This window comes from Emiliania huxleyi (assembly GCF_000372725.1).
Source record: "Emiliania huxleyi CCMP1516 unplaced genomic scaffold EMIHUscaffold_22, whole genome shotgun sequence".
NCBI lineage: Eukaryota > Haptophyta > Isochrysidales > Noelaerhabdaceae > Emiliania > Emiliania huxleyi.
This window is the reverse complement of record NW_005200417.1, coordinates 29,716-55,253: the sequence shown is the minus strand read 5'-3', so window position 1 is coordinate 55,253 and position 25,538 is coordinate 29,716. Positions and strand designations below refer to the sequence as shown.

The window sequence follows — 25,538 nt, the reverse complement described above, 5'->3', positions numbered from 1 at the left end:
AGAATGAAACAAGTAACCACACTGAAAGGTCAAGCAGACATGGTTCGTGCGGAGTGCAGCCCCTCGCCTGGCATGTGTGCGCGATCGTGCGATATTTTTCCAGTGTACGTACTTTTAGCTTACTGGGAGAAAAGAGAGAGGGGGTTGTGTTCTCTCTCTCCAGTGTATGTAGCTCTTACCATTCCCGGAGGAGGACTGCTGACGGGGTTTGCGATGAGGAGCGATCCGAACGTGGTATTCGGGTGATCAGATCACTACCGCTGAAACGCAAGAGCACTGCGACGCATCGCATTTTACTTGTCGATCGACGCAACGTGAACCACTTTTCTTTCTAGGTGTTAGTGCCAGTGCGCGCAGTCCGCGGAAAGAAAGAAAGAAAGAAATCAGACAACCCGAAAGGACGGCACGCCGCCACCACACAGGGATTTTAAGGAGAGCATGTCTTAGGGCGACGGCTATTTCTTTTCCAACATCTGCAGGCGGACTTTTTCGAGGGTCAGCTGCACGCGACGACCGAGGCGCAACTGCCCGGTGCAAGACCAGCAGGACACAACTGGGATGTCGAACGCGGCCCTTCAGCTCGAGCAGCTCTTCATCTTCCACCCCCGCCTGGGTAGCGAGGCAGGCGAGAAGCTGCTGTACTTTCACCCCGAGCACACGCCTCTCGCCGAGCAGCACAACGCGCTCGGCCTCGTCGTCGCGCTCGAAGGGCTCCTGGCCAACTTTGGAGTGGCGTCGCCTTTCGAGCTGCTGGCCACGGCGCAGCGGCGGTATGTCGTGCTGCAGCCGGAGCCGAGCCTGTGGCTAGTCGCCGTGCACATGCTGCCTCCGAGTGCGCCAGCCGCCACCGCACGGCAGAGAGGTGCGATCGAGGAGGAGGCGGAGGCGGAGGCGGCCGACGCGGACGCCGTTCGGCGCGCCGCCTTGGAGCAGCTGTACGAGACGCTCCGCCTCTGCTGCGGACCGCTTTCGCGCCGCCTGGTGGAGTCTGGCGGCGCCGCCTCAGTGCGGGCCCTCCTCTCTGGCGTGATGCCGCGGCTGCTGGCGGTGGCGGCGCTGCAGCACGAGGCGGAGGGCGACTTCCTGACGGCGGTCGGAGGCATCCAGTACCTCCCCCTCGGCCAGGCTGCCGGGCTGCGCTGCCACGCAGCGATGACCGCCGTCCTATCGGCCCAGCCTGCGGCGGCGCGCTGCTCGCCCGGTACGGGAGGCGTGCACGACGTGTCCCCGACGCTGCCTGGCCATGTCCCGCAGGCGCACCTGCTGCTCACCTTCGAAGGGAGGCTGGTCTGGTCGAGTTTGGGCCGCGAGGCAGCCCGGCCAGCCTTCCGCTAACCCTAACCCTAACCCTGACCCTGACCCTAACCCTAACCCTAGGAGGCCCGGCCAGCCTTCCGCCTCGTCGCAGCGCTCACCAGCCCGCAGCAGCAGGCCAGTCCCGCCCCCCGTAGCAGCAGGCAGCCCCGCCACCCGTCAGCCCCGCCGCTTCGCCCCCCCCTCCCCCCCCAAACGGGGCGAGCTTCGCCATATTTAACGATGTCAATTGACACAAGGCGGACAACGTGATCGTAGCCGCCGTGCCTTCCAGCACGTCGCCGCCCGAGTGGTGCGGCCGGCCCCGACTCCATCCCCTCTCCCTGCCCGCCGCCCGCACCGACACACGCGTTCAAAGCGCACACGCGCCCCATGGAGACCTCTGCCGCGCCCGACCTGCCGAGTTGTTTACGCCGCGCCCTCCGCAGCTGCCTCGCGCTCGAGCTCGTGCTAACCCTAACACAGACCCTAACCCCAACCCCAACCCCAACCCGCCGCAGCTGCCTCGCGCTCGAGCTCGTGCTGCGCGCGCACCGCGCAAAGCACGCCGCGGACGCCTCGGCGACGCCCGCCGCCGGCTTCCTCGTCGGCGCCGGCGCCGCGGGCTGCGGCGACGGAGCCGAAGGGCCGACTCTCCCTCGGCTCTTTGTGCGGAAACGCGCCCCTCTCTCGCCCGGGCAAGCAGACCCGGCCGCCAGCTGCGTGTCGGCGGCAAGCTCGCCGCCCGAGGCTGCTGCCGCCGGCGAGGGTCTGGCCGCCCGCGAGGCTTCGGGCGAGGGGCGGCACGAGCGAGGCGGCGACGGGTGGGAGGAGGACGGGTGGGAGGGGCTGCGGCTGGCCGTCCTCTGCTCGCACGGCGTCGGCATCGCCCTGCTGCTCGAGGACGGGTCGCGAGAGTGGGCGGACCGGCGGTGGCACGCGACGCTCCGCGCCTCGCTGAGCTCTGAGCTCGAGGGGCTCGGCGCGGTCTTCGCGGAGCAGGCGCGGCGCGCCGGCGCGGAGGAGCAGTCTCGCCGCTACGTCTCCTTCGACTCCTTCAGCCTCGCGCTCCAGCTGTCTCTCCCGCGGCCGGGCCGGCGCGCGAGCCGGCTCGGCTTGCCCGCGAGCCTCGAGCGGCTGCTGCTGCGGTCCTGGAGCGACCTCGAGGCGGGCGAGGCGCGGCAGGTGGCGGCGCGTGCCGCCGAGGGCTGGCTGCTCGCGCGCGCGTCGGGGAGCCGGCGCCTGTTTGCCCTGGTCGAGTCGAAACACGCTTCGCTCGCGGAGGCGCACCAGGAGGCTCTCGCGCTCACCGCGTCGCACCTTTCGCACATCTTCATCGACGGGTAGGGGGGGTGGACCGACGTAGTTTGCGCTAGAAGGCAACCCAAGTCAGTGTCCTCTCTCTCTCTCTCTCTACGTGGTTAGTTCACATATCCTCTCTCTCTCTCTACGTGGTTAGTTCACATATGGATGACGTTTTTCTTTTCGCAGATCGCCTTCATCATCCATATATTCATCATCATCATACATATATGCATACATGTACATGTTGTATGTGTGCGTCGTTAGGTTCACAGCTTGGCGTTTTTCTTTTCGCAGATCGGCTTCATTTTCACAAAAATGCTGCTTGCGGGATCCTCAGCACTGTCGCTCTCGTACGTCGCTCCCGCGGCGCCGGCGGCGGCTGTCCGCGGCGGTGCCGTGCGCATGGAGTCGCTCTCGGACCTCAAGACCCTCGCGACCGGCCTCAACCCCGTCGGCGCGCGGCGGCGTCGCGCGAGCCCCGCGCTCCTTCTGTCCCCGACCCCACCACCTCCAATCCCCTCCTCGCAGTCGGCTACTGGGATCCGCTGAAGCTGGGCGAGGCGGAGTTTTGGGACAACACCAACGAGGAGACCATCGGCTGGCTGCGGCACGCCGAGATCAAGCATGGCCGCGTCGCGATGGCGGGGTTCGTCGGCTTCATCGTCCAGGCCAACGGGATCAAGTTCCCGTGGGCCCCGTTCAACGCCATCACGTCGACCAGCCCGCCCGAGCAGTGGGACCAGCTCCCAGACGCGCGCGAGCCCGCCCGGCCGCCGCCGCCGCCGCTTCCTCTTTTCACGCTGCGCCGCCCCTCTCACCCGCAGGCCGCAAAGTGGCAAATCATCCTCGGGGTTGGCTTCCTGGAGTGGTGGTCGGAGATCCGGGTGGACGGCACGCCGCACTACATGAAGGGCGGCAAGCCCGGCTACGTGCCCGACTTCGACGCGACGCCCGACCAGCTGCCTCACTGGGCGAGGGGGCGCAGCCTCGCGCCGCCGGCCGGGCGGCGCAGCTCGAGAGTGCGGGGCTGTGACTAGGTTGGCCTCAACCTGTACGACCCCCTCAAGTGGAGCAAGGGCGCGTCCGCGGAGAAGAAGCAGAAGGGCCTCCTCACCGAGCTCAACAACGGCCGCCTCGCGATGCTGGGCATCATGGGCTTCGTCTCGGAGGCCAAGGCGCGCGCCGGGAGGGGGGGGGGGTTGGGGCCCAGGGCGGGAGCGAGGCGCGAGCTTTCTCTTGCTCTAGGTGCCTGGCTCGGTGCCTCTCCTCAAGGGGCTGGTTGCGCCCTACACCGGCGAGGTGATGGCGCCGTTTGCGACGGACATCGACTGGTCCTCGTGGGCGTACATCCCCGGCGCGTAGTCGTAGCGGGGGCTGCTGTGAGGCGTTGTGTGGGTTGCCGCCGGGGGAGGCCGGTCTCTCCGTGTCGCGGCACGCGCAGAGTTGGACCAGGCGAGGCGCGAGGCGTGCTAGCCGTGCGGAGGGTTTGTTGGTACACGAGCGGTGCATCTCTCGGTCTCGCCGCATCTCAGATCTCTCTTTGTTGCAGCAGCACTACTTTACGTGTTTAGAGCAATGAAGGAAATCGAACCCCGAAGTGCGAAGAACCCCCTACACGTGCGCGTCGCGGGGGGGGCGTCGCGGCCTCTTAGGTCGCGGGACGCGGCGGAAAAAAGCGGAGAGGCCGCGCGCGCTGAGCTGGCCCGCGCCCGGCGCGGCCGGCGCTCTCACACGCACTTACAGACTACAGTATAGGCCTCGATTCGTGCACACACACAGATCACAGTCACAAATGTACAGGACGCCTCTCTCCGGCCACCCGAGCGTCACTCCAGCGAGACGACGCTTCGAGCCTGCCACTCCTCTGCGACGCCGCCCCTCCACGCCAGCCGAAAGGCAAAGCTCTGAGCCGCTCACCTCCACGACCTCGCTCGATGCGGAGTTGCCGATGCAGAGGCCTGCGGGGGTGGGGCATGCGTGAGTGCGCTGGCCGGGGCCGGCGAGCTGGAGCGGCGATCGCGCCAAAGCCGAGGACGAGGAGGATCTCGAGCGTGCCGAGAGCGTGGCTCGGAAGGAGTCCATGTCTGCCGCAGCATTCGCCCAGCAGGTTGCAGGCCTGCGCCGCGCCGGTCAGAAAGAGCCCGGTGCCGAGCGCCATGGCGCCGCGCGTGCCGGCGCCCGACATCGCTGCTATCACCCACACGAGCAGGGTGCCGCTGCCAAACGCCAACGCGGCCACGATTCTATGCGCGATCGCGTAATGCGACTCACGCACCGCGCACGTGAGCACGATTCCAATCCCGGTGGCCACCGCAAGAGCGAGGCGGCACCAAAGCATCGGAAGTTCTCTTGTCAGCTCGAGCAGAACAAGCAGCCACAGCGACAGCACGCCAATAAAACCGCACAGCCTCGAGCGTCGGCTGTCGTCGAGCACGGCGGATATGTGCTTAAAGTGCGCAAGGTCGCCGCATCGCCCAGCGTGCCCGTAGGCGGCGGCGAGGAATGAGGCTTGTGTGCAGAGCACGAGAAACGTCAGGACGTGCTCCATCGCAAAGCGGCTTAACCGTGATGACACTGTGATGAAATGCAGAGCTCCAAGAAGAAGAAACCATCGGCGCCATTTTTGCGCCTTTTTGGACTACATTTACATGAAGGGTGGAGGGGCCCGTCTGCAGAGCTAGGCGGCGCGGGCACCCCCCACTGGGGCCGAGGACAAGAAAGAAGCGTTTCCCGTTTGTCGCTTGCTTGTTCTTTTGTTTGTTGATCCAGTCAGTACGCTCTTTGCGAGAGAGAGATTTTTGAAGACCAACAAGAAATCACGACTCTCACAGTGATTTGGGCTCGGCAGCTTGTTAGCCCTCAGCCGAAGCTGGGGCCGGTCCCGTAGCCGAGAGAGCCCGCGCCGATGAGTTCGACGCGGTCGGGGGGCCTTGCGGTCTTGCGGAGAGGCCAGCGGGGTGGCGATCGCTGTACTTCATGGGGGTCATCAAGTGACCGCGACTGACAAGCCAGAAGGTCGATACTCTGGACGACCCATAGATGCCACGAATGCCTGAAGGAGAGGGAGGCGAGGCCAGAGGCAGGCTCAGCTGCTCTCGGGTGATCTCGCTTTGGTGGCCGAAGGACCCGATGGTCCTGTCACATTCGCGTTCCGAGTCGTGGGGGTAGAAGATTGCGGGGGGCATCGAGTCAGCACTTCCTTGTAGTACAGCGGACCGCCAGGCTCGCCGGCAGCATCCGCAGGGAGGCAGCATATGAGGCACCAGTCTTCTGAAGAGCTCAACAGCTGCGGCCGCGATGGCGGAGTCGGCCGCGGTTCGAGCGAGCAGCTTTTGGCTGCGGGATCGCGACGATCGCGGAAGGCTCATGCCCTCGTGGAGCGACGGCCGACGCGGGTCGCGCGGCGCGCGCGTGTGCGAAATGCGACAACAGACGACAGACGCCTGAGCGCTGAGCGCTGTACGACTGAACTTTTGTCGCCGCAATCGCCACCGCCGCCATCTTGACGAGCAGCGCGAGCGCGCTCGTCGGCGGCCAGCCGTCGGCGTCGCGGGCCGGGCCGAGCCCGGCCTCAACCGGCCGCGCCGCCGCAGCAGGCCCGGAGGCCCACATTGCGGCCGACCTGATAAGGAGCTCTCTTCTTCCTTGCGCGCCTGCTTGTTGATGTTTTCGGCGTCGCCCGCCACCGCCGCCTTGGAGATCTGCTGCGTGTGGTGGACGACGAAGGAGGAGGCGCTCGCCGACGCCGCCCCGCACACCGTGCGGTCTGTGTTGGTAAAGAGGAAAGAAAGAAAGAAAGAAAGAAAACAGACAGCCCAAGGGAGGGATGGGAGGACGGCACGCCGCCACCACACAGGGATTTTAAGGAGAGGAGTGTGATGCGCTAGCCGTCGCCCACCCTAGGGAGTCTGCCTCTTCCTATCTCTTTTCGCAGTCTCTCGCCGATTCTCGCTGCAACCTTCATGCCACCTCGCGGCCGTCCCATTCTCGTCGTTCTAAACGGACACGTGGCGAAAACGGGTTTCTTATTCGTATATATGGCGTGCTGCGCGCCGGCAGCGGCGGCGCCATCGGCGGCGGCACCACCTCCCGCGGCGGCACCTCCTCCCGCGGCGGCACCTCCTCCCGCGGCGGCACCTCCTCCCGCGGCGGCACCTCCTCCAGCGGCGGCACCTCCTCCAGCGGCGGCACCTCCTCCAGCAGCGCCGCCGCCCGCAGCGCCGCCGCCCGCAGCGCCGCCGCCCGCAGCGCCAGTGCCCCCGCCGCCGGCGGCAGCGGGCGCGGCGGCAGCGACGGCCCCCGCCCCAGCCGCAGTGGACCCGGCGGCGGCGGGCGCTCGGCAGGCCGCTGGCGCGGCGGTCGCGCCGCTCGCGTCGATGCAGGCGGCCAACCTGCAGGCGGCGAGTATGCAGGCGGCCGCCATCCAGGCGGCTCACTTGCAGGCCGCCGTGATGGGGCCTGCGGCGGCCGCGCCCACCGCGGTTCCACCCGCCGGGCGCAGCGCGGCCGTGCCCTTTTTGGCGCACGATGCGCCGCGGCCCGCGCCTCCCCCGTCGCCCAGCGCGCCGCACGCGTGTCTTTGTTTCGGCGCGTAGGTTGGCGCGGTGACCACCCGGCTGACTGTGACTGTCCCCAGCGGCATCTCGGGCGGCGCGCCTCTCCCTGCCCTCACCCTGCGATGCGCCTCACCCTGCGATGCGCCTCACCCTGCGATGCGCCTCACCCTGCGATGCGCCTCTCCCTGCCCTCTCCCTGCGATGCGCCTCTCCCGGCGATGCGCCTTCCCTGCGCGGGCCCGCCCGCCACGCCGCCGCCGGCCCGACCCCCCCCCCCATTCTCCCCGCTCAGGCGAGCTTGTGCGCGTCGCCGCCCCCGACGGTGAGCCCACTCCTCTCCCTCACTCTCCCCTCCCGCACGTCCTCTCCCCTCCCGCCTCACCCCTCCCGCCTCACCCCTCCCGCCTCACCCCTCCCGCCTCACCCCTCCCGCCTCACCTCTTCCCTCACCTCTTCCCTCACCTCTTCCCTCACCTCTTCCCTCACCTCTTCCCTCACGCACAGAGCTTCCTCCCACACCTCCTCCCACACCTCCTCCCACACCTCCTCCCCCGCCCAGGCTCGTATCACTCCGTCATGGTGCCCGCCGGACTCTCTGCCGGACAGCAGGTGCGCCGCCGCCCTTGCAACACTCCTCCCACCAAGCCGCCCCCTCGCCCCCCTGCCGGCTGGCGGCAAGCTTGCCTCTCTCTCTAGCCTCGGCCCCACCGCCCCGCCCGCCCGCCTCCCCTCCGCCTCAGTTCTCGGTCGAGCTGCTCGCCAACCCCTCCGACGGATGCACCGGGGAGGCGCGCACGCACCAGCGCCCCTCGCCATCGCCTCGCCATCTTCTCGCGCCTCGCCCGCCCTCCTCCCGCCCTCCTCCCGCCCTCCTCCCGCCCTCCTCCCGCCCTCCTCCCGCCCAGCCCGCCGCCCGCCGCCTCTCGCAGATGCACAAGCTGAGGGTCGAGCTCGAGGCGCGGGACCTAGGGTTTGGGTTAGGGTCAGGGTATGGGCATGGGTATGGGTATGGGTCAGGGTTAGGGTCGAGCGCGGGACCCGAACCCCCCCCCCCCCCCCTTTTCGCCGCCCCTCCGCCGCCCCCCCGCCCCGCCCCACGCCCCCCCTCCTCCAGGCGGAGCGGCACTTGCGGCGCGAGACGCAGCAAGAGGCCATCCGCACGCGGCAGGCCCTCGAGGCGCTCGCGCAGAAGCGGCGCGCCGTTCCGCGCCGCCGCAGGGCCGCACCCGCGCCCTCCGCGCGACGCCCCTCTTCTCTCCCGCAGGCGAGCCGACCATGCCCTGCTCCACGAGATGCTGCGGAGGCAACGGCGCTGCATTGACCACCTCACCGCGCAGCTGGGCGCCGCTTGACGCCAGCCGTGCGGCGCTGCGCTTTTGGGGGAAGATAGGGCCCGTGTGGCCGTAGCATATTTCGACGCGTCAAGTGCAAGCTAGCCGCCAGCTAGCCAGCCCGCGCCGCGCAGAGCGGGCGGGGCGGGGTGCTGCTGAGCAGGCACGCTGTATGGGGCGCGGCCCCTGCACAGGAATCAGGAGTGAATCGGCTGCCCCCCTCGCGCTCCTCACTCCCGCTTTCCGGGGGCAAGGCGTGTGAAAGATAGAGAGAAAAGCGTTCCTTTTCCACTCGAACCGGATTCCGGAAAAAAAAGAGTGTGTGTGTCGGAACAAAGAACCCTGCACAAAGATCGCAAGGGCGGGGGCCTGTTCCTTTTTACCCATCTCACAGTAGAGAGGTGTCCGTTTTTATTTATTTATTTATTGGGCCTTGCCTTGACGTTTGTTTCCTAACATGCAATGGCCGCCTTTGGGCGAGCAGCGGGAGCCGAGGTCGTACCTCGCTGCGTCTGCTGGAGCCGCGCACACGCCACAGCCTCCGCCCTCAGCCTCACCGCCGACGGCGCCCTCCGTGGAGCTGGGGCGGTGGAGCCTCCGGCAGTCTGGGCCACGGCGAGGACCTGTCGAACCAGCTGCTGCGGCGAGGACCTGTCGAACCCAAGAAGATCGAGGAGTGGGCGATCCGGGGCCCACAGAAAATCCGATCCGTCGCAGTGCTCTTGCGTTACGGCGGTAGTGATCTAATCACCCGAATGCCACGTTCGGATCGCTTCTCATCGCAAACCCTGTCAGCAGTTCACCCTCGGGTACGTACGTACTTATAGCTTACTGGGAGAAAAGAGAGAGGGGGTTGTGTTCTCTAGGCCCCTAAGGGCCCTACGCGCGGCGTGAGAGCTCGGAAGCGAGCTTTGCACGGCGATCTCTCTCTCTCGGGTATGTTCGTAAGAGCTACATACACTGAAAAACGAAAGCCGGCGCGCCGGACCGCTACGGTGCGCCCCTCCGAGCGGGGTTGTGGCCCATCTCTCCACGCTGGCATGCAAAAGCAGACCGCGCTCCGCCTGTCATAGTACAAACCCAATGGTCCTCTGCGAGCGGTCCTTCGTTGCAGTCGCACACACGCACACGCCACGCCGCACCGCGCGCCCGCCCACCGCCCCGCCCAGGCGGGAAAGAGGTGGGGAGATGGGACAGCGAAGGAGGAGCACGAGCACGTATGGGAGGGTTCAGTAATGCGTCACGCTGCCCGGCGTTTCTCACTTTCCGGGACAGCCCCGCCCTTTCGAGGCGGGAAAGTGACGGCTACCCCGTACGCGCCTGCCGCTCTACTCGTCGCCGACCGCCCATTCTCCCCTCCTCGTTCCCCCCTCGAATGCTCCGGACCCCGACAAGCCGCCCGACGTTGGGCCTCTGCCCCGCACCCTCCAGCCAATTCTTTTTGTGCTGTGCCGCCGCACGGTCGTCGTGAAGATGATCCTGGCTGCGATCAGCAGCAGCCTCTGTCGTCCCGCGCTGCACGCGCGTGCACGGCCGCTATGCTGCGAGGCACACGACGTGCAGCAGGCGCTTGCCGCCGTGCGTCGGCGGCTCGCGGCGGCGGCTGGCGAGGGCGAGGAGCCTCGTCTCGTCGCAGTCTCGAAGACCAAGCCGGTCGAGGCGTTACGCGAAGCGTATGACGCGGGAGTGCGCGACTTTGGCGAGAACTACGTCCAGGAGCTGGTGTCTAAGGCGCCGCAGATGCCGAGCGACGTGCGATGGCGCTTCATCGGCAAGCTCCAGTCGAACAAGGCCAAGGTGCTCGCGCAGGCACGTTCGATCCGCTGCGCTCGCCCGCACATTTGTAGCGCAGCGCACGCACGCTCGGGACCACCGCCTGCGCAGGTGCCAAACTTGGTCGCTGTCGAGACGGTTGACTCGCTCAAGCTCGCCACCCGGCTCGACAGCGCCCTGCGCGCGCTCGAGCGGCCGGAGCCGCTCGCCGTGCTGGTGCAGGTCAACACCTCGCCGTGGGAAGGGACGAAGGGGGGCGTACTCGCAGAGGAGGCGGCCGAACTCGCGGCCGCCGTCGCGGCCGACTGCAAAAGCCTGCGCGTCGCCGGCCTGATGACGATCGGTGCCGCTGGCGACACCGGATGCTTTGCTGCCCTCGCGGCCTGCCGAGAGGCCGTCGCTGCGCGGCTTGCGGTGCCGCCGGAGTCGCTCGAGCTCTCGATGGGCATGTCCGGCGACTTTGAGGAGGCGGCGCGTTCGGGCTCCACCTCTGTGCGGGTTGGCTCCTCCATTTTTGGCGCGCGTGACTACAGCAAAGCCGCGAGGTGAGCGGCTCGAATGGTCAAGTTGGTCCAGCCGTGTCCTCGCTCCTTGTCCTTCTTCCCCCTGCCCCCGCGCCACCCCCGCCGCCCCCACACCACACACGTACAGGGACGTACACACATGTGGCAGCCGCGCGCCGATTGTGCGGTCCGTGCGCGAGATCTTTTTTTCGGCCTCCCACGAAATGATTGCTCCACGTATGAGAGACCATAGGACCGAGAACTGTGTGTGACAACACACGTCTCTGATGTGCTCCAACACAGAACAGTGCTTCTCGCGCAGGAGAGCGCTCTACTCGAAGTCATGAGCAAAGAGGGGGGGGGGGGGGCTGGGTGTGAGAGTGCGAAAACGGGCCGCGCCGGGCCGGAGCGCAGCGGGCGAAGCTCCACTACGAAAGCCGTCGCCCCGCCGCTCGGATCCTGCGAAGGCCAGGGTGCGGTCCCGCGCCACTCCTGGTCACTGGGGGGGCTGGTAGCGTTTGAAGACGAGCGCGGCGTTGTGCCCGCCTGAGTGCGCGGGGTCGCGGCTGAGTGCCGTCGTGCGGCTGCAGGCGGGCGCGCGGCTGGGCGCACCGAAGCCGAGGTTGTCGGTGATAGCAACCTCGATGGGCTTCTCGGCGACGTGCTTGACGTTCGGCACGTAGTCGAGGTCGCAGTCCGGGTCGGGGGTCTGGTAGTTGATCGTCGGAGGCACGACGCCCGTCTCGAGCACCTTGCACACGATCGCCGCCTCGACGCCGCCCGCCGCACCCAAGAGGTGGCCGGTGGCGCCCTTGGTCGACGAGATCTTCATCTTGTAGGCGTGCTCCCCAAACACACGCTTGTACGCCATCGTCTCGAACTTGTCGTTGAGAGGCGTCGAGGTGCCGTGCGCGTTGATGTACTGCACCTCCTCCGGCGCCACGCCCGCCGCCTCCATCGCCGTCTCGAGGCACGCCGCCATCCCCTCCCCCTCCGGGTGCGGCGCGGTGATGTGGTGCGCGTCGCACGTGGCAGCGTAGCCCGCAATTTCGCAGTAGATCTTTGCGCCGCGCCGAAGCGCGTGCTCCTCCGTCTCAAGCAGCAGCACGCCCGACCCCTCGCCCATCACGAAACCCGCGCGGTCCGCGTCGAAAGGGCGGCTCGCCTTTTGCGGGTCGTCGTTCGCAGAGGTGCACATCGCGCGCATCGAGTTGAAGCCCGCAAAGCCGAGCGGAGTGACCGCCGCCTACGGCACGAGCGGACAGCCCTCCCCTCCCCTGCGGCAGCCTCGCGAGCCCGCGCCGCTCCGGCCGCGCCTCGGACCCTCCGGCGAGCATCACGTCGCACTCGCCCCACTGCAGGTACTTGAGCGCCTCTCCGATCGCGTGCGTGCCGGTCGCGCACGCAGACACGATGCCGTAGTTCGGCCCCTGCGCCCCCACCTCAATTGCGATCATCGCGCCGGCAGTGTTGCCGATGATGGAGGGGAGCAGGAAGGGCGAGATCCGCTTCGGCCCCTAAGGAGAGCGAGTCGCGGCCGCGGGCGGGGTCGAACGGGTGGAGGGGCGGTGGGGGGGGGAGGGGAGGAGGAGGAGGAGGGTGGACGGGCTACTGACGACGGCTCTGCGCGCCGCGTCGGAGTGTCTGGAAGATGTCTGGGGAGGTGTCTGGGGAGAGTGCAGGACGCGAGCGCCGTGCGGAGGAGGGGCGTGGAAGTGTCTGGCAAGTGCGTGGAGGTGTGTGCAGCAAGTGTCGAGGAGGTGTCCGCGCGCCTTGTTGAAGAGGATGTCGCAGCTGCGCTCGACGGCGTCCAGCCCGCCCACGCCGGAGCCAACCAGGACTCCGAAGCGCTTCGAGTCGAGGTCCTGCCCGCAGCCATACTGTGAGCTACTGCAAGTGACAAAAGAGGCCCTCCCCGCAGCGGGGCCCGGAGGGAGGGCGTGCACCGCCCCCCGGCCGGGCTGCGGCACGGAGGGAGGAGGGAGGAGGCGGGGTGCCGCCGGCCGGAGGAGGGCGGCCGGTTGAGGTGCAGAGCAGTGCGCTCGCTCGCCTTCGGGTCGCAGCCGCCGTCTTTGAGCGCCATCTTGGCAGCGGCCATCGCGAGGTGGGAGTAGCGGTCCTGCCGCTTGGCCACGTTCGCATCCCAGTAGTCGCTCGGCTCAAAGTCCTTCACCTCGGACGCGATTGTGGTCTGGTGCGGGGAAGGAGGGAGTCAGAGGTGCAGAGGCGCTGCGGCGGCGGGACCGCTGGCCCACCCACCCCACCCGGCCCGCCGGATGGGATGTGTGAGATGCGGCCACTCCTCCCGCGGGCTCGCTGCGGCGCGGGCGGTGGGAGGGCGTGTGGTGGGAGGGCGTGCCTGGTGCGTCGTCTGCTTGGTGGAGCCGTCGCAGTTGAAGCGGGTAATCGGATGGATGCCGCACTTCCCTTCGCAGAGGTTGTCGAAGAAGGTGTGCGCGTCGTGTCCGAGCGAGGTGAACGTGCTCAAGCCCGTCACCACCACCTGTGGACGCCGGTTTGCAGAGGGTTAGGACAGGGTCAACAATTAGCCGCCACGAACGTCGGGGCCGCGGCTTGGCTGGCAGGCTGGTTGGCGAGACGCTGCGCGAAGCGAGGGTGGCAGAGGCGACGGAGTGGCTGGACTGCCGCCGCCGAGACTCGCCGCGCGGCTCGGAGCCTGTGTGGTGTGGAGCGGGCGCCGGCAGCTCGCCTTCTGCTTCCCAGGTCTGCTGGCCTCTGACGCCACGACCGCTGCCCCGGCACGCACACGCCGCTCGCCGGCCGCGGACTGCCACCCCCTGTGCACGACCGGCAGCAGCCCCTCGCTCGCGCCCACCAACAGGCTGCAGGCGAGCAACCGCATTGCTCCGAAGAGCTCAGAAGCGAGCCTCGCGAAAGAAAAACCGCGGCCCTGGAGCAGTGTAAACGACCTGTCCCCCTGATCGTTCTTCCAAAATCCTGCTCGTGCAGGTGGGGACCCTGTCCTCGTCCCATCCCTCGTTTGGCGTGTCTGTTTTCTTTCTTTCTTTTCTTTAATCCTCGTTTGGCTTGTCTGTTTTCTTTCTTTCTTTCTTTCGGGGTGTCCGGTCCGGGGAGCCCCGCGCATAGGACAACAACGTCTGTCCCACACACGCACAGACGCGCACATACATCATGCTCGGGCACCCGCGGCCCACAGTGTAGTGGTGTGTGGTGGGTCGGGGGCTCGGGGGTTGTGTTTTTCTGTGAGCACACAAATACTCTAGCAGAGTGCACACCTGCCTTGGCGGGTGAGGGTCGTAAGAATCAAAGCCTCTTGGTGCCAAACGTGCTCAAGCGCGCCGTCGGCGCCGAGAAGAGGAGACGGTCTACACTCGAGGGAGTTAGCGAAACCGTCGCACGGGCAGAGGCCAGAGGGGAGCTGAGACCGAGCGGCGTCCGGCAGTCCGCACCGCCTCGCAACCCGGCTCCGAGCGCCACTGCGCTGCAGCGCGCTGGGCGGCACGCGGCGTGCCGCGCGTGCGATATAATTAGGATATGATATATTGCCGGTGTGTGGAGAATCACAAAGAAAACTCTACCTCGTGCTCTCTCTTGGGGTTTTCTCTTCGCTCTCTTGTGTCTTGACTCTTTTGATTCTGTTATGATGGATACTCTTGGCGTTGGTTGGGTCGAATGACGAGGAACACAGTCGGGAGCCACCCCACGCGACGTTCGCTCGAAACCGCCACGCCGTTCGCTCGAAATCCGACCAGCAACCACGCCGTTCGCTCAATATGCTCCTCACTCCGGTTGGCTCCGTCTAGCCTGCGTCTCCACCCGCCCCACTCTCTCTCCTCACTGCGCCTTTTGCTTGGCGGCACCGCCGCCGCCTCCGCCGCCTCCAAAGTACCCCAGCCGCAGCAGCGTGTAGATGACAAAGGCGCACGTCGACGCGGCGTGCCCGCCCAGCTGCCTCGGCGCGAGCGCCTCCGCGCCGCGCGCCGCCTGGAAGAGGACGAGCGAGCCGTTGCGCGCGATGCCGAGCAGCTTCATCGTGACGGAGCCCGCCACTTTGATCGCGAGCAGCGCGCCGAACTGCAGGCCGAGCCCGAGCGCCGAGGCGCCGAGGAAGGCGAGCGGCGCGCCGAGCACGGCGGCCGCCGCCCTCGCGCGGTGCTCCGCCGAGTCGAGCTCGACGGCGGCCGAGGCCGCCAGCAGGCACAGCGACTGGTACGGCGCGACGTGGTGCACCATCTCGACCAGCGGCAGCGGCGCGCCGGCGCCCGCCGAGAGGAGCCGCTGCGCGAGGACGACGCGCACCGCCTCGGCGAGGTTGGCCGAGAGCTGCAGCAGCAGCCCCAGCCGCGGCAGCGCAATCTCGCCGCGCGCCGCGACGGCGGTGCCGCAGCACATGAGCAGCACGCAGCCGACGACCGGGGCGCGCGGCTCCTCGAGGCGCAGGGCGTAGGAGAGGCCGAGCGTGATGGCGGGCGTGAGCGCCTTGAGGATCTGGCACGTCCCGACCGTGAGGTGCATGTACGCCGCGTTGCCTACGCGCGCACCGCCCGCCCGGTGAGGGGCGCAGCGCGGGCGGGATGGGACGGCACGTCGCGGCGGGCGGGCCTAGCGCGAGCGTGAGCGCGGCGAGCGCGGCGAGCGGCAGCGTGGTGCGCCAGAAGAAGGCGCGCGACTGGGCCAGCTCGGGCCGTGTCAGCGGCACCAGCCGCGTCAGCGTGAGCAGGCGGCAGCACGCGGCGGAGAAGGTGACGCCGAGCGCGGAGAGCGCAATCGGGTAGGGAAAGTGGAGCCCGTGCAGGATGTGGTTGTTGAGCAGGATCAGCAGCGGACCGAGGGTCATGTAGCCGCCGCACGCGGCGAAGGCGTACAGAGGGCCGGCCAGCCCGGGCGCTGGCGCAGCGGCCATCCCGAGGATTGAGTGGCGCGGCTGTCCGATGGCGCCAACACGCAGGCGCCAGTCGGACGCCAACGAGAAGTGGAAAAGAAAAAGCTTGTCCCCATGAGGACGGCAGAGAACCGTACCACATGATGAAATTCTGCAAAACCTGGCCGGCCCCTGCCCTGCCACCCCTACCTAGCTACCTACCTCCCTCCCTTCCTTATGGGGAACTAAAAAAGAAATCAAAGGATGAGTGAAGGTGGGGTATACTATACCAACAAAGTGATGGCTGGTGGTACTCTCCTGCAACCACAGTCCTTCCTGTGACATGGCTCATGCATGGGTCATGGCAGGCCACTCTCAAGCCCTACAAGCACCAGATCACACACTTGGCTCTTGGGGAGGGAGGTTGACATCGTGATTTATGCGGAAAACTTCTTTTTCTGCTGTGAAAATTCCGGCGTGAAGAGAGGGAAAACCCCGACGGGAGGGCCCAGACCTACCCTACCTACCCCGTCATGACGTACGGCCAAGCAAAAATAACAGACACCTGCCCTGCACAACCAGGTTAGAGAAGAGAGAGAGAAAAAGCGGATACAAAACAAGAACACAACGCACTCTCTCAAGAGAGATTTTTAGCAATACCACATGACAAGCGATCCCACGACAGCGATTGTGGATTTCTCTCTCTCTCTCTCTTGGCGATTGTGTGTGGGGGACTACATGATCCAAAAGAGGTTACTGGCACGGCACCCGCGGCAACTCTCTCTCTCCCGCGGCGCTCCTGTGCTCGCGACGTGCCCGCGCTGCGCGTCGGTCGCGACCTACGCGCCGGCGCTCGGCGCACCCAAGTCCAAGCTGGAGTTGATCGTTGCTTCCCTGCGGCGAACGCTCTCGGGCCGGGACTATTGGCAAAAGAAAGAAAGAAAACAGCCAAGACAAGGGAGGGATGGGAGGACGGCACGCCGCCACCACACAGACCACACTCTCGTATTGGCTGCGGTGTTTTTCTCGTTTCAGGCCTGCATTTGAGTCACCCCTCTGCCTCTTCTCTTTGCCTTAGCTCGCCTCTCGCCTCTCCGCCTCGCGCTCAAATGCTCTCCTCACTCCAGCTGGTCGAGCGCGCCGAGGAGGCGACGCACGCGCAGGAGGACGATCTCGACGAGCCGGACCTCGGCCGGCTCGTGGTCATCCGCCGCTCGGGCCAGGACGGCGGCTCGTGCCCCGTGGCGCCAAGGCTGACCTTTGGCAGGCGCGTCGGCGATGCCCCGCCACCTGTGCGCGCCTCCGCGCCGATCCGACGCGCGTCCACCCCGCCCGCTCGCGCAGGGACCCCAACGAGTGCGACATCGTGATAAAGCTGCCCGACGTCTCCAAGGTGCACGCTCGGCTGGTGGCCACGGTCGCCGGGACGACCGTCGAGGCGCGCCGTAGAGCCGAGGAGCACAGCCCGCTCACCCCTCACGACGCGCCACAACGGCTGCGTCGCAGGTGTGGCTCCACAACCTCACCAAGACCAACCCGCAGGGAACGCTCGTCAACGGCGCCCCTGTCGAGATCAACGGCAAGCGGCTGCTCCAGTCGGGCGACGTGATCGCCATCAACGAGCGCAAGTTCCGCTTCGAGTCGCCGCCGCCGCCGGTGGCGCTGGCAAAGCCGCGGGCGCCCACGCCCAAGCGGACCCCGAGCGGCTCGCCCAAGCGGCGGGCCGCCAGCGAGAATGCTGGCACCCAGCGGGCGGCGGCCACTCCCCTCGGCCGTGCGGGCTCCTCGCCCTCCCTCCGCTCGGCGCTGCGCGCGCGGCGCGCGGCCGTGGACTCCTCCCCGGACGAGCCGACTTCGGCGCCGCGCGGCGCGCCAACGGCGGCGTCGTCTCGCCGGCCGAGCCCCTCGCCCCGCCGCCGCTGCGCGCCGGCCGCGCCAATCGAGCAGCCGGCGGCCGTAACGGCGCAGCCGGCCGCCGAAAAGGCGCAGCCGGCCGCCGTGGCGGCGGTCGCGCTCCCGGTGGGTCTGCTCGAGGAGCTGGCATCCCGCCGGCCGGCATCCGCGGCGTCGACGCCCGACGTGGGGACAGCCGCCGCCGCCCCCTCGCCCGCGGCGGCCAAGCTGTCTCCAGCCGGGCCGTGGCCGCGCGTCGCTCGCCCGGCTGCGTCGCCGCGCATCGCAAGGCCTTCGCCCGGCTCGAGCAAGCTGGCCGTGCCCGGCAAGTCGCCCGCGCCTTTCCCCGCGGCCACTCCGGCGCCGCAGGCAGCTGCGCCCTCAGTCGACGACGTCATCGAGGAGATCTTCTCCGCAGCCAAACCCACGCCCGTGCGCTCGGCGCGTGCAGAGTCCACGCGCGCATCGCTTTGCGCGATGATCCGCGGCCGCCCGTCTAGCGGCCGCAAGTCACCGCACGCGGCCAAAGCGCCAAAGCCGGCCACGCCCAAGCCCGCCGCCGCCCTGGCTCCCGCCGCCGCCGCCGTGGCTCCCGCCGCCGCCGCCCTGGCTTCCGCCGCCGCCGCCCTGGCTCCCGCCGCCGCCGCCCTGGCTCCCGCCGCCGCCGAGCCGGCTCCCGCCGCCGCCGAGCCAGCTCCCGCCGCCGCCGAGCCAGCTCCCGCCGCCGCCGAGCCGGCTCCCGCCGCCGCCGAGCCGGAGCGTGCCGCCGCCGAGCCGGAGCGTGCCGCCGAGGTGCCCGAGCCCAACATCGATCCCGGGCTCGACGCCGCCGTTGGGCCTGCGCCGATGGACGAGGAGCCGACCACCGCCGCGCCTGCGCCGGCAGCCCCCGAGCCGGCCTCAGCCCCCGGGCCGGCTGCAGTCCCGTTGCCGGTCGCAGCCTCAGAGCCGCGGAAGAAGAAGCCGCGCTCGTCGCTGGCCGGGCTCGGATCCGGCGCACGGAAGGGCCGCGGGCTGCGCGTCTCCTTCGGCTCGGCCGTCGAGCGCGCGCACTTCTCCACGGCATCGCCCGCCCGGCTTCTCCCCTCGTCGGGCCGCGTCGTCCTGTCGCCGGCCGACCTGCTGGTGACGCCGGCGCCGCACGAGGAGGCTGCGCACGAGGAGACGGCCGGCGCCCTCGTGCTGCCGGTGCCGGTCACTGGCGAGCCTCTTCCACTCGTGGAGCCCCCTTCCCAACCCGCATCGCAGCCTGCAAGCGCCGGCCAGCCATCGGCGGAGCCTCGCCGGCGGTCCGTCAAGTTCCAGCGCACCTCGGAGGACAGCCTGCGCATCTCGTCGACCGAGCTCGACAGTGGGAGGTGCCCCCCTCCCCTCGCCCCCCTCCCCTCGCCCGCCCGCAGCGCGCGTTGCAGCAGCTCTGCCGCCCTCGTGGTCTCCCCGTATCTGTTCACCCGTTGCGCCCCCCCACCGCCTTGCAGCGGACCGCACTCGGAGCGCAAGCGCAAGCCGGTCCGTGCTTCGTGGGAGCAGACGCCGGGGGCGCGCGCCGGCGAGCGGCGCTCTTCCAAGACGCCCGCGGCGGCCGCCTCCACGGCCTCGAAGCGGCGCCCGACCCCGGCGACCAACGCGCCGCTCACGTCCGCTTCAGACGCCGACCGCCCGTCTTGCACGCCAGCGCCGAGCTCGGGGCTTGGCGCAGCGCTGCGCGCGCGCTTCACCCCGAGCGCGGCGTCGATGGTCAACGGGCTGCTCGAGGGGCAGTTCACCCCATTGTACACGCTCTCCTCGCCCGACTCGACGGCCGGCATCTCGCCTGGCACGATGCACGCCTTTGGCCTCTTCGCCGTGGGAGAGTTCGCCATGGGAGAGGGTGGCGCGACGCCTGCGCCGAGCGCGGCAGCCTCGCCCATGGAGGTGCCGCCCTTCTCGCCGCCAGCCGTGTCGCCGCAGCCGCCGGGGGGACGGGTCAACACACACCTGCGCTTCTTGACGCCCGACGCTGACGGCGCCGACGTGTGGGCCGGCGTGATGCGCTACGAGGTGGTGACGCACCCGCCAGGCTCCGCCAAGGCTGCCGAGGCGACTCCCGTCTCGATGAGCCTCTGGGGGCCGTGGGAGGAGGTGCAGCAGTGGGAGGGCGAGTACGAGGGCGAGTACGAGGGCGAGTACGAGGGCGAAGAGGAGTACGGCGAGGAGGAGTACGGCGAGGAGTACGGCGAGGAGGGCGAGGGTTGGCCGGTGCAGGAGGTTGCACTCGACGACGAGGTCTACTTCATCTCTCCGGGCGTCTCGCTGCGGCGCCGGGGCGCCCACCTCCGCTTCCCCAAGTCGCCCGCTTCTGCGCGCGACCCCTCGTCGACCAAGTCGCCCGCAAGCGAGGCCTCGCGGCAGTCGACCCCGCAGCCGGCCGGCGCCGCGGAGGAGACGCAGCCAGCCGAGGGCCAAGAGGAGAAGCAGGAGGAGGCGGCGCCCCCTGTCGAGGCGATGAACGAGGCGGGCGCGGCGGCACCGGCCGAGGCGATGGGAGATGCGGAGATGACGCAGCCGGAGGAGGAGGCTCCGGAGCTGGTGTCAGTGTTCGGAGTCTGCGGCGTCCTATCGAGCACGCGCGGGCCTGTGCACGTGGCCGGCAAGGAGGCGGAGGCGGAGGCGGAGGAGGAGGAGGAGGAGGGGGAGGCGCCGGGCACTTGCACCTCGGTCCGCTCGATGATTGTGCACCCGGACCTCTCCCCGGACGGCGAGCCGCTCGACTGTGGCAGCGAGGAGGAGGCTGGCGACGAGGGTACGGAGGAGGGGCTGCCTGTCTGTCGCCTGTCCTTCACGCCGTCCGGCGCGGCGTCTGCTCCGCCGCAGCCGATGACGCCAGCTGTGGCCGAGGACGCCCCGGCGCCTGAGGCCGCCGGCGTGGGCGCCTCTGTGCTGCTGCCGACCCGGGCTTCGTTGGGTTCGTCGCGCCGTGCGTCGCAGCGCTACAAGGCGAAGGAGGTTTCATCGGAGCGGACGGCCTCCGATGAGGAGCTCGGCGCGCGCTCGAGCCTCTCTCGCCCATTGCGGCCGACGGACACGCTTCAGTCCGCCTACTCCATCGTGCTGCCGTCGCCCGGGAGTGCGCGCATCGGCTCGTCCATCGCGGCGTGGCCGCCATCTGCCGGAGAGGAGGAGCGCGAAGAGCGCGAGGAGGGCAGCGAGGAGGAGGCAGACAGTGAGGAGGAGGAGGGCAACGAGGCGGCGTCGGACGAGGAGGCGCTGCAGGAGCCGCCGCAGGAGGATGGCAAGGAAGCCCAGCGCGACACGGCACCCGTGGACGCACCCGATCCCGCGGCTGTCGTCTGGGAGGAGGGCGCGGCGGCTACGGCGGCTGAGAGCGAGGATGCTCCGCGCTCCAGCGGCGGACGCCGGACAAGCTGTGCCAGCATGGACGGCCTACTCTCTCCGGAGCTGTCGCTCGAGCTGCAGGAGATGCTCGAGCCGGGCTCCGTCTCGCGCGAGATGCTGCTGCCCTCCTCGCCAGCGCAGGACCCCACAGTGCGCGACGACGAGTTTGGCTCTGCACGCCGCACGCGCTCCGCGCGCAAGCTGGCCGCGCCTGCGTCGACCGCGCTCCCTGCCGATGCGGACGAAGCGCTCAAGCCGGACGCCGAGGCCGAGTGCTCGCCGGACAGTGTCGCGCCCGCCGTGTCCGGTGCCGACAAGCTCGCGTCGCCGGAGAGGAGCGGCAAGGGTCTGGCGGCGGACACGCGCTCCCTGCTCGAGGCCCTCCGTGTGGCCCAGCTGCGCGAGCGGCTGGATGCGATCGGACTGCCGAGCGCTGGCAAGAAGGCGGAGCTGGTCGAACGGCTGCTCGAGGCGCTGCCGGGCGACGCAGCGGTGCCGGCGGCCGCCGCCGTGTCGGAGGCGGCGTTGGCGGCCGCACCGCCGAGTGGCGAGCACGAGCGTGCGATGCTCGCGGGGCTAAAGGTCGCCGAGCTGCGTTCTCTGCTGGAGGGTGCTGGCCTCGCTGTGGCAACCAAGATCACCAAGGCGGAGCTGCTTCGCCAGGTTGAGGCGGCGGCCGCAGTCGGCTCCCTCTCACTGGAGGCAGATGCCGACGCCGCAGCCGCCCCGCCGATGAGCCAGTCCCGACCGAAGCGCGCGCGTGCGGCCGTCGAGGAGACGCCAGCTCCGGTCAGTGCCTCAGTGCGCAAAGGCAAGCGCGCAAAGGCGATGGCGGACGAGGAGCCGCCAAGCTCTGCGCGTCGCAGCACACGCGCCCGGCGCTAGGCTACTCTCAGGCCACAAGGCTTGCGCCGAGCCCTACGGGGCAACGAAGGGGGGAGGGCTCTCCGATAGTGTCTGGTGGGGTGACTCCCGGACCCGGAGATCGAGGGGTTACTACAGGGCGGCACTGCGCCCCAGGGAGGGGGCAAGGTGGGGGGAGGGAGGAGGCCTCGGCTTTTGCCTCGGCTCGTACGTGAGATCATCATCTCGCACCGGACATCGACCATCGTTGGTGGGCGCGTATTCGTGGACGGACACGCATGTGCGCGCGATGAATGTGTGCTGCTGCTGGGGTTTCCCTTGAGTTTGTGGGCACAGGTGTCCCCTCTTGAGTTTGACGTCCGTGTCGGTCACTCGGTCGGTCTCTCACCGACTCTGACATGCATGATGCAAACACGCAATTAATCCCGATATTACAGTTTGTACAGAGGCGCCGAGCAGCGTCCAGCGAGCACGGGGGGCGCCCCGTGTAGAGCTGTTTATAGTTTAACGTTTTGGGAGCTGAACAGTGTTGCTAGTGTTAACAGTAACAACAGAACAACAGTGGGGCTCCCCAACAACAGTAGCTAACGTTAGGCCGGCTGAACAACAATAAGGAAGGCCTGGCAGTGACCCACGACGATCTCTAGTGTCCAGTGCGGGTAATACCCGAAAATACCCGGAAAACCCCAGGTATTTTCGGGTTTTACCCGGGTTTTTGGCATTTCTGCTTGCTGACCGCTGAACAACAGTAACAACAGTAACAACAGTAAGAGTAACAAACACGAAACAGTAACAGCATGGGCTGGGGTGAACACTTGAACAACGTTAAGGATTTCAGCCAACACTAGCGCAACTGTTAGGCCCAAAGTTAATGTTACGTAAACAGCTCTGAGCCCCGTGTCGCGTGTGGGTGGTGCGGCCTGCGCCCGCCGCGCGCCGGGTCTCGCGCCACCGCCAGCCGCCACACGCCCACGGGCACGGCCAGCGCGCGCGCGGTGTCGGCGCTCCTCTCGGTCTGGCGGTCTCGCTCTCGGCACTCGAAGTGGCACTCGCGGGGTCCGCCAGTGCGCCAGACCCCCCCTCCGGCTCCGCACACCGTGGTGTCACGCCGGTGTGTCGGGCCCGCGCGCGGGACGTCAATTTAAAGAACACAACTCTCTCTCACAGCTGAGGAAGAATTTGAGCCTTTTCATCTGTTACCTGTGAGGGTCCGCCCGCAGGCGCATTTTGAAGAAACAGATACCTCGACAAAACGTCAACGACCTAGTCAACGACACCTCGCCGCGGTGATGGAGCACGTGCAGGCATGTGGCCATGTCGCATCCACATGCACACGTATGTGATCTGTGATCTGTGAGGGTCCGCCCGCAGGCGCATTTTGTATACCGAGGCGGTGCCCGGTGCCGAGCGCAGGCCGGAGCCCACAGGTCGGACCTTAAGACAGCGTTGTAGATCCCTGGGCGAGGGTGGTGGAGAGGCACACGTATGTTTTCAGTTGTTTGGAATCCGACGGGGCCGGACGCGACGGGGGGTGGGGGGGGGGACAAGCGGCGGGAAAGGGGGGCAAGGGGGCAACGCGTCCATTGCATTCCCGCCTCCGGGGCAGGCACGCACCTCACCCACACCTAGACCCACATTAGAGTATCGCGCAGCGCGAATCGATGGATTTTCTTCTTATCTGTGAATCATAGACTAGCTGGCGCCACGACCCACGAACGAGTATTTCCTTCCGTCAAAATGTCTGTGAACAGCCGCACAGCGAGGCAGGGAGGTAATTCTTCCAGTCCGCATCCATGTCGTGCTCGCGAGCTTTTCTTAGAACTTCAATTTACTTGGAGCACACGGAGTCGGAACGTATTGTCTTCTCTCAATAACACGGCCTGAAAAACTTTCCTCACCTCGAGAGGAGTGTGTGCCGCGCTGCGTTTTCGCTCTCCACGTACACGTACGCCAGATGAGTCGACACTGTCAGTCGTTCGAAGTAGCCCTAGTTGATACCGATTGGAAGGGATGGACTTGCGTCGGTAGCGCTGCGCATGCAGCGGCCGAGGCCTCCAACAGCTTAGCGAGTTCGGCGGTGGATGGCTCTGCTCAGGCACCGCATCACGCAGTTTTTCGACAGTTTAAACCCTGGCAGGGAACTCTGGGCAGCGACGCCGTCCTGGTCGATTTTCTTAATTTCACAATCCCGCGAGTGCGCTATTGCAATCCGGCGTATCGCGACCAAAACCGCACGCAGGCAATACGAACGCGGCAGTGTGACTTGTACAGAGCACTCCATGAAAGCGCCACGCTGCAAGTGCAGACTCGCTGGCCAGTCGTAGCAGAGGAATACATCGAATACGTGGATGTGCTCTCGGCAGCCTCTGACTACGTCGCTGAGGCTCGCCCTTTCGCAGGTGGCCTGGCTCACGCGATGAGCTAAAAAGAAGAGCCCGCCTGCTCCCTCAGGTTGTCGCAAACACTTCAAAGGGGCAAGGCCGACGCCGCCGAGGTCATCAACGTCCTTTCACTTTCATCGAGCTTGGGTGTGGGTACGGGCACTGGACGCTAGCTGCGCATGCTGCACTTCGGCAGAAGCTGCCCGGTGGCTTTCCGCACAGGCGTGTTGCTGGAGCCATGACACCATGCTCATCGCCCGATGGGCACCGACACAGACGATGTAATCACGCCTTAGGTACCTACTTGTTGACGTGCTCGACGGCCTGGCGCCGAGCATCGCCGAACTGGTCCGCCTTAACGATGTTAACCCCTCCAGCTTAGCCTTTCACGTTGGCTTTGTCTCCGGCGGCCTGCCCACTGGCGACCTTTTGCCGCAGCAACGGAGGCGCGCTGTCCGGATGGCGACTGCGTTCTCTCGTCTATGGGGTGACGGCGTGGTGCATGGCGCCCAAACCAGCTCGCTGGCATCCAGGCCTGCCAGGCTCGACTCGCTTCTTGAGGTGTACGCGATCCCGTGCCCGGTCGACATGCTCGACATCGATGTGCAAAACGACGAGTACGCGCTGCTGGACGAGAGCACGGTCGCGATGCTGACGCGGATAGCACGCCGCGTCCACGTCGGTCTGCACGGTGCGCATCGAGGCGAGGAGGTTCGACGCATGGTGCGGCTCTTTCGAGAACGCGGCTGGCAGGTCACGCATCTGCACCCACCGGCTAGCCAGCACGAGTCGGGGCCTTGGGGGCGCTTCGAGACAGCCGACGGCATCGCTTCGTTCGTGAACCCTTCGTTGCTGTGCGGGTGGTGGTCCGCCCCTCGCTTTTGGTAGAGGCGGGCTCCGCAACGTGCGAGAGGACGCTTGCTCACGTTGTCGAGAGACGGGGGGAGCTCCATATGGGCTTGCTCAGCCTCAGGGGGGGGGGGGCCGCGCAGCGGCCAGCGGGCCGGCCGCGGGGCCAACGAGCAGGAGAGGCGAGAGCGGCAGCCAGGATCTCTCCCGGCTCCCGTCCCGGCTACACAAAACGGCTCGTTTGTGTGCGTTGTATGTGTATATACGTGTAACCATTCACGTCTTCCATAAGCCCTGAATAATAGAGGCAGCCCACAACCTTAGTACCTCAGTCACAACTCCAGTTCGCACATCTCCGGCAGCTGATGAGATCCGACAAGCGACGACACATTGAGGACATCCGGTGTTGCGTCGAAAAGCTCAGACCGGTGCGATCATCGGCGCAGTTTCGCTCTTGGAGCTCTTGTTCTTCTTGCCAAGAGCCGCCAGTTGCCGGAAGCCGGCCCCGCTCCGAAGCACCCTCGCGGTCATCATCGGGCAGCATCGGCCGCACGTACGCTCGCACAACCCTG

At 67.5% G+C, this 25,538-nt stretch overlaps 7 protein-coding genes across 7 annotated transcripts; 4 read left to right on the top strand and 3 right to left on the bottom strand.

The window, feature by feature from the left end:
• Positions 1–3: 3 nt before the first annotated feature.
• EMIHUDRAFT_204562 (hypothetical protein) lies at positions 4–2,640 on the top strand (the record flags this gene model as incomplete). The annotated part of the gene is made up of 4 exons (XM_005780030.1): positions 4–12; positions 448–1,287; positions 1,831–2,369; positions 2,421–2,640. The coding sequence occupies 4 exons, from the start codon at positions 4–6 to the stop codon at positions 2,638–2,640; spliced, it is 1,608 nt and encodes a 535-aa protein (XP_005780087.1).
• A 268-nt stretch (positions 2,641–2,908) lies between these two features.
• Positions 2,909–4,180, top strand: Lhcf56 (light harvesting protein). Its single transcript, XM_005780029.1, has 5 exons — positions 2,909–3,052; positions 3,127–3,350; positions 3,423–3,569; positions 3,636–3,773; positions 3,844–4,180. Exons 1-5 carry the CDS (start codon positions 2,914–2,916, stop codon positions 3,958–3,960), a joined length of 765 nt encoding a protein of 254 aa, XP_005780086.1. The 5' UTR covers positions 2,909–2,913; the 3' UTR covers positions 3,961–4,180.
• Positions 4,181–4,424: 244 nt separating this feature from the next.
• EMIHUDRAFT_204560 (hypothetical protein) lies at positions 4,425–5,146 on the bottom strand (the record flags this gene model as incomplete). Its single annotated transcript, XM_005780028.1, has 2 exons — positions 4,425–4,502; positions 4,634–5,146. 2 exons carry the CDS (start codon positions 5,144–5,146, stop codon positions 4,425–4,427), a joined length of 591 nt encoding a protein of 196 aa, XP_005780085.1.
• A 4,965-nt stretch (positions 5,147–10,111) lies between these two features.
• EMIHUDRAFT_45068 (putative proline synthetase co-transcribed protein) lies at positions 10,112–10,804 on the top strand (the record flags this gene model as incomplete). Its single annotated transcript, XM_005780027.1, has 2 exons — positions 10,112–10,282; positions 10,370–10,804. Coding segments are annotated over 2 exons (606 nt in total), but the record flags the coding sequence as incomplete, so codon positions are not given.
• A 187-nt stretch (positions 10,805–10,991) lies between these two features.
• On the bottom strand, positions 10,992–13,621 carry EMIHUDRAFT_415523 (3-oxoacyl-synthase). Its single transcript, XM_005780026.1, has 7 exons — positions 13,472–13,621; positions 13,124–13,264; positions 12,812–12,955; positions 12,534–12,626; positions 12,078–12,278; positions 11,374–12,007; positions 10,992–11,307 (listed from the first exon to the last, which is right to left on the bottom strand). The coding sequence occupies exons 3-7, from the start codon at positions 12,857–12,859 to the stop codon at positions 11,258–11,260; spliced, it is 1,026 nt and encodes a 341-aa protein (XP_005780083.1). The 5' UTR covers positions 12,860–12,955; positions 13,124–13,264; positions 13,472–13,621; the 3' UTR covers positions 10,992–11,257.
• A 956-nt stretch (positions 13,622–14,577) lies between these two features.
• Positions 14,578–15,646, bottom strand: EMIHUDRAFT_100061 (hypothetical protein; the record flags this gene model as incomplete). The annotated part of the gene is made up of 2 exons (XM_005780025.1): positions 14,578–15,272; positions 15,325–15,646. The coding sequence occupies 2 exons, from the start codon at positions 15,644–15,646 to the stop codon at positions 14,578–14,580; spliced, it is 1,017 nt and encodes a 338-aa protein (XP_005780082.1).
• A 1,067-nt stretch (positions 15,647–16,713) lies between these two features.
• EMIHUDRAFT_100060 (hypothetical protein) lies at positions 16,714–21,757 on the top strand (the record flags this gene model as incomplete). The annotated part of the gene is made up of 3 exons (XM_005780024.1): positions 16,714–16,896; positions 17,111–18,855; positions 18,976–21,757. The coding sequence occupies 3 exons, from the start codon at positions 16,714–16,716 to the stop codon at positions 21,755–21,757; spliced, it is 4,710 nt and encodes a 1,569-aa protein (XP_005780081.1).
• Positions 21,758–25,538: the final 3,781 nt, after the last annotated feature.